The following is a 5,287-nucleotide window of genomic DNA, read 5'->3' as shown; positions in this document are numbered from 1 at the left end:
TGGAGTCTCAGACATGTGCGCTTTATTGGATTCTTATTGGTCAGTGTACACCAGAGGCAGACCGCCCCATGCACAAACCTTTACACCTCCACTCAAGGTAAAAGCTTTGTCTTTTGCATAATGACAAAAACAAACTGGACCAAGTATCATTTAAGGCTGAAAGTACAAAAACAAAGTCTCAGATTACATAATTTACATATTAAGCAATACTACAGGTCTGTTGGGCAGTGGGCCCACCAGGGAATAAACCTTCATAGAGGCAAATAAGGTGGTGAACAAACAGACATCTGGAATGACCTACACAAATACGACAATGGACATTATGTTCCTCACACGCATAAACCCCGCCTGGGATGCTCTGGTGAGATCACTTCCTGCAGAGTTTCTCCCCCATCAGGGGGCATGGTACCATAGCCATAGTGATGAGGGGGAATGGAAGAGGTGCTGGGGCTCTGCATACATCAGTGTGTTGGTGTGCTAGGCATGTATGCAGAACCAGAGTCGTTTGGGTTTGTAGCGGTGTGTTTAGGGGGGAGGAGGGGCTTGACAAGTCTGTTTAGAAGCACTTCCTGTGGACAATGCTGGGGCCGGACTCGTCATACTCCTGCTTGCTGATCCACATCTGCTGGAAGGTGGACAGGGAAGCCAGGATGGAGCCTCCAATCCATACGGAGTACTTCCTCTCTGGGGGAGCAATGATCTGCAGGGAGGAAGATGAACAAGGCCTTGTTACAACAAAATCAATACTAGACTCATTCCACATCCGTTCTGACAGACACAGATGCACTTAATCCTACAGGCATTTAAGTCTAGCAAGTACAGTAGTGGATAAATCAATAAAAGCATTAGGAGATGAAATTCTGGCAGAAGCATTAATGTTAATGATGGTGGTGCTCCTGCATTAACTCAGTTTGTCCACCAGGTGGCAGTAGAGGTGTGGAGAGATTTCCAGAACATTTTCTCTCATTGCCGGGGGTGGGGTCATAGAGCAAAAAGGAGGAAGAGTTTTACCTTGATTTTCATGGTGGAGGGTGCCAGGGAGGTGATTTCCTTCTGCATGCGGTCAGCGATGCCAGGGTACATGGTGGTGCCACCAGACAGCACTGTGTTGGCGTACAGGTCCTTACGGATGTCGACGTCACACTTCATGATGCTGTTGAAGGTTGTCTCATGGATACCGCAAGACTCCATACCTGTGAAGAGGGTGACGTGTTAAGTTTAAGGGAGCTTACATTTAATTTGTTTGCACATACACTTTGCTCTGTTTTAGTCATATTTCCACTAAATGTGACTCACCAAGGAAGGAGGGCTGGAAGAGAGCCTCGGGGCAACGGAACCTCTCATTGCCGATGGTGATGACCTGTCCGTCAGGCAGCTCGTAGCTCTTCTCCAGGGATGAAGAAGAGGCAGCGGTGCCCATCTCCTGCTCGAAGTCCAGTGCAACGTAACACAGCTTCTCCTTAATGTCACGCACAATCTCACGCTCGGCTGTTGACAGGAAAAAGAGAACAAATTAGTAAATTGCGTGTTCCAAGTTGCAATACAAATATGTTCCGACTTGCAATTTGAGCTTGTTGTGGTGAGAATGTGTGTGCCAACCTGTGGTGGTGAAGCTGTAGCCCCTCTCAGTCAGGATCTTCATGAGGTAGTCTGTGAGGTCCCGGCCAGCCAGGTCCAACCTGAGGATGGCGTGGGGCAGGGCGTAGCCCTCATAGATGGGCACTGTGTGGGTCACACCATCACCAGAGTCCATGACAATACCAGTGGTACGACCAGAGGCGTACAGGGACAGCACAGCCTGGATGGCCACATACATGGCAGGGGTGTTGAAGGTCTCAAACATGATCTGGAGGAGAAGAGTGGGAGATGAGACATGAGTCACTGCATCAGTGATGCACATCAATAAAGTCAACACATTAAATAACCTGAAGTAGGCTAGTATGGGTTAGTACAGTCCAATTCACAGCACACTGTCCTGTTCTGAGTACATACTGTGCCAAAACCAAGCCATAATAGCCTATTTAGTTTGGTCATGTGATTTTAAGACAGTGTCCCAACAGCCTACTCTACTAGTACACTGTTGCATCATGCAGTCAACATTGGTGGTTAGTTGCTCAACAGCTACTGAAGTAGTTGATCTAACACAAGCCAAGTCTGAAAACCGCAATGACCATGCTCCAACTAGTCAGTCCTGATGCATCATAGTGCAGAGAGGCAGAAACCTGAAGCTTCCACAGAGATGAAAAGATCAGCTCAGACAGAGGAAACCTGGAGAGTGAAGGAGCAGGAGGAAATTGAGCAGCTGAAGTGATAGACCAGCTACAGCTTCCTGTTGCTGGGCACTGCAGGTGAGCAGTGTCCAGATACACAGAAATTTGAGTCAAACTCTAGTTACCTGGGTCATCTTTTCCCTGTTGGCCTTGGGGTTGAGGGGGGCCTCTGTGAGCAGGACTGGGTGCTCCTCAGGGGCAACTCTCAGCTCATTGTAGAAGGTGTGATGCCAAATCTTCTCCATGTCATCCCAGTTGGTGACAATACCGTGCTCGATGGGGTATTTCAGGGTCAGGATACCCCTCTTGCTCTGTGCCTCATCACCAACATAGCTGTCTTTCTGGCCCATACCAACCATGACACCCTAGGGAGGCAAACAGGATAGCGGTTAGATGATTAGTGAAGCAAAACAAAAGCAAATTCAAAATGTGCACAACTGTAGCTAATTATAACAGTTATGTTTCAGATATTCTGCATCTACAGTATGTGGTGGGGAAACTGTACCTGATGTCTGGGACGTCCAACAATGGAGGGGAAGACGGCACGTGGAGCATCATCTCCTGCAAAGCCAGCTTTGCACATACCGGATCCATTGTCAACAACCAGGGCGGCGATTTCGTCTTCCATTTCTGAAGGGGGAAAAGAAAAAAAAAATGTTTAAAACTAATGTTGTGTGAGGGGAATTTATGGCATTGTACCAGCATCAAGTTGGTTAAACCCTTGTCATTATTGGGACTGGACGCTGGATGTCGCCGTGGCGCCTGTGCCAGTCCAAACCCAGTGCTGAGAAACAAAGGCAGTTTCTCCCTCGGTCTCGCCATGGCCATATAAGGCAATAGTCAGACCAGCTTAGAGATGATGGCAGCCCGGCCCGGGAAGCCGCCCCATGTGTCATTGAACTACAAACGACTGTCACACAGTCGGCCACTCCCTTAGCTAGTACAGTCATAACTGAATTAACCTGCCACACAAAGCCGATGCCTGCAGGCACCGTTGAAGAATAAACTTCCCTCCCCCTGGCATGTCAATGATCAAGTGTAACGCTAAGCCATGATGACCGTACAAGGTTAGATAGAAGAAAAGCCAACTTCTTACTGGCATTCGTGTTATGTACCGTACGAGTCAAGCCATTTCATTAACTACAATTTACGTTACCAACAGACTACGGTTTAAAATGTAAAGTTTCCCCCTGCAAGTCTCAAGCAGTGTCATCTGCAATCTATGCATGCCGCGTATGTGACACCTGAGAAGCGGAGCGGCATCAGCTGCCATTCATTCCGCTGAGGCACAGTTACAAGGCGAAGGCGTCAAAGCAAATGTTTACATGTAAGCAGAAGGGTCAAGCTTCAATCTGGATCATTAAAACTGACTGATGAGGAACGCTGACAAGCCAGACAGACTATTAAACACAGCGATACCGAAACCGGATAGTTCACCACATGCCAACACGTACACAACACCTGCTCGGTGGATGATACCGATCGATCAGAAAACTGATATCAAGAATGACACTTAACCTACGTGACCAAGCAAAAGTTACCAACGTAAACCTGAGTCAAATGTGAAACCTAACTAGCCAGTGGGCTAACTTCAGCTGGCTGGCTCAAGTTTTAAAAAAGTAAAATGTGGCAATGCATTTGATCCTGAAAATAAAATGTCATCGCAAATCATCTCTGCAGTTCTCTTACCTGTGTGTGGGAGGGTTATCGGCTTGGGAGAATCGTGAATGAATGCAACACTCCGCTAGGATTTAGTGTCAGGACTCGACTGCAATGGAAGCCAATAAATTGCAGGATTTTATCGGAGCTCGTGCTGCAGCCCCTCTCCATAAAAGGCGAACTTTCCGCACAGCGCCGTCTGATTGGTCCAGCTGCATCCACTAGGTGTGGCGCATTCAGATTGTGTGTCTGCGCTCTGACAAGACAGGGGGAAGCATCATGAAAAGTAACCTATATAAAATTAAAATTATTAATCTGATGTCATTCAGAGTTCAATAAAACATTTATATTCCGTCCCTCTCTCGCAATAGTGACAGACAAGTCAAGTAGGCAACAAAACAGAGCAGAAAATCTTGGGCTCAATCTCCAGAGTCCTTTGGCAGTTCACAGGATAAAATGTTGCCTCTGAAAAGGTTTTGTGTTGATGACATTGAGGTAATGAATAAATGTTGATGCAAACCAATCTACTGTGTAATGGTTTTAATTCCAGGCATCGTCCACATTACAGAGGGGCCTACAATGCCTGTTTGCATAGATAGCTTATTAACACACACTCCTTACACTTCAGAATAAACACCATAGAACCACATTGGATTAATACAAGTATTCTATTCTATTCTGTTGTATTCTATTATGTTATTTGTGCATTTAAGGAATGCCTATGTGCAGAACATAGAACAGCAAATGTTGGACGTAATGGATCCAATTTATCTGAGAGACAAGGGAATACAATAGAATTGAATTGAACTGGATTAAACTGAAGCCTGTGTTAACCCACTCATTGCAACAAAAGTGAGCAAATAGTTTTATTTTCTCTCTCATCTCAGAGGGTAGAGCTCATATGCAAGGCCAGGAAATAGGCGATTACAACCTTGGGTCACTGATAGCCCTGTTAACACGTTGACACGTCTGCACCGCATACCAGCGTGTCTCTCTCTCTCACACACACACACACACACACACACACACACACACACACACACACACATAGCAGTGTGACAGTGCTATGTGTGGTCAAGCTCACTGAGGTATGGTCACAGCAAACTCTCAGAGGCGGTAAATCTGTTATCTATCATCACTTGCCTGTTTATGTGTGACAAAGTGCGGGGAGCAGTTTAAACTTGCCTGCCTCAATTAGAGATAGAGCTGTTATGGACAGGTGTGTCTTTTCCGGAACATATCTATATTTGGTGTCAAAATGAAACTATGGGCCTATTATGGATATATTTGTTCAAGAACCTGCTTATGACTCACATTGCCATGCACAGTGCTGCATATTCACATGCCTGCTCATGCAC

The 5,287-nt window shown here is 46.2% G+C and overlaps 1 protein-coding gene across 1 annotated transcript; it reads right to left on the bottom strand.

The window, feature by feature from the left end:
* On the bottom strand, window positions 1-4,088 carry actb1 (actin, beta 1). The gene is made up of 7 exons (XM_071522754.1): window positions 3,960-4,088; window positions 2,776-2,900; window positions 2,396-2,635; window positions 1,600-1,846; window positions 1,297-1,488; window positions 1,012-1,193; window positions 1-700 (listed from the first exon to the last, which is right to left on the bottom strand). The coding sequence occupies exons 2-7, from the start codon at window positions 2,896-2,898 to the stop codon at window positions 557-559; spliced, it is 1,128 nt and encodes a 375-aa protein (XP_071378855.1). The 5' UTR covers window positions 2,899-2,900; window positions 3,960-4,088; the 3' UTR covers window positions 1-556.
* Between the last annotated feature and the right edge of the window lie 1,199 nt (window positions 4,089-5,287).

Source organism: Centroberyx affinis, unplaced genomic scaffold, assembly GCF_046629955.1.
Source record: "Centroberyx affinis isolate AG114_WGS23_722 - 3 ecotype Tasmania unplaced genomic scaffold, CSIRO-AGI_Caff_v1 ptg000100l_1, whole genome shotgun sequence".
NCBI classification, from domain to species: Eukaryota; Metazoa; Chordata; class Actinopteri; order Beryciformes; family Berycidae; genus Centroberyx; species Centroberyx affinis.
This window is presented reverse-complemented; position numbering and strand designations above follow the sequence as displayed.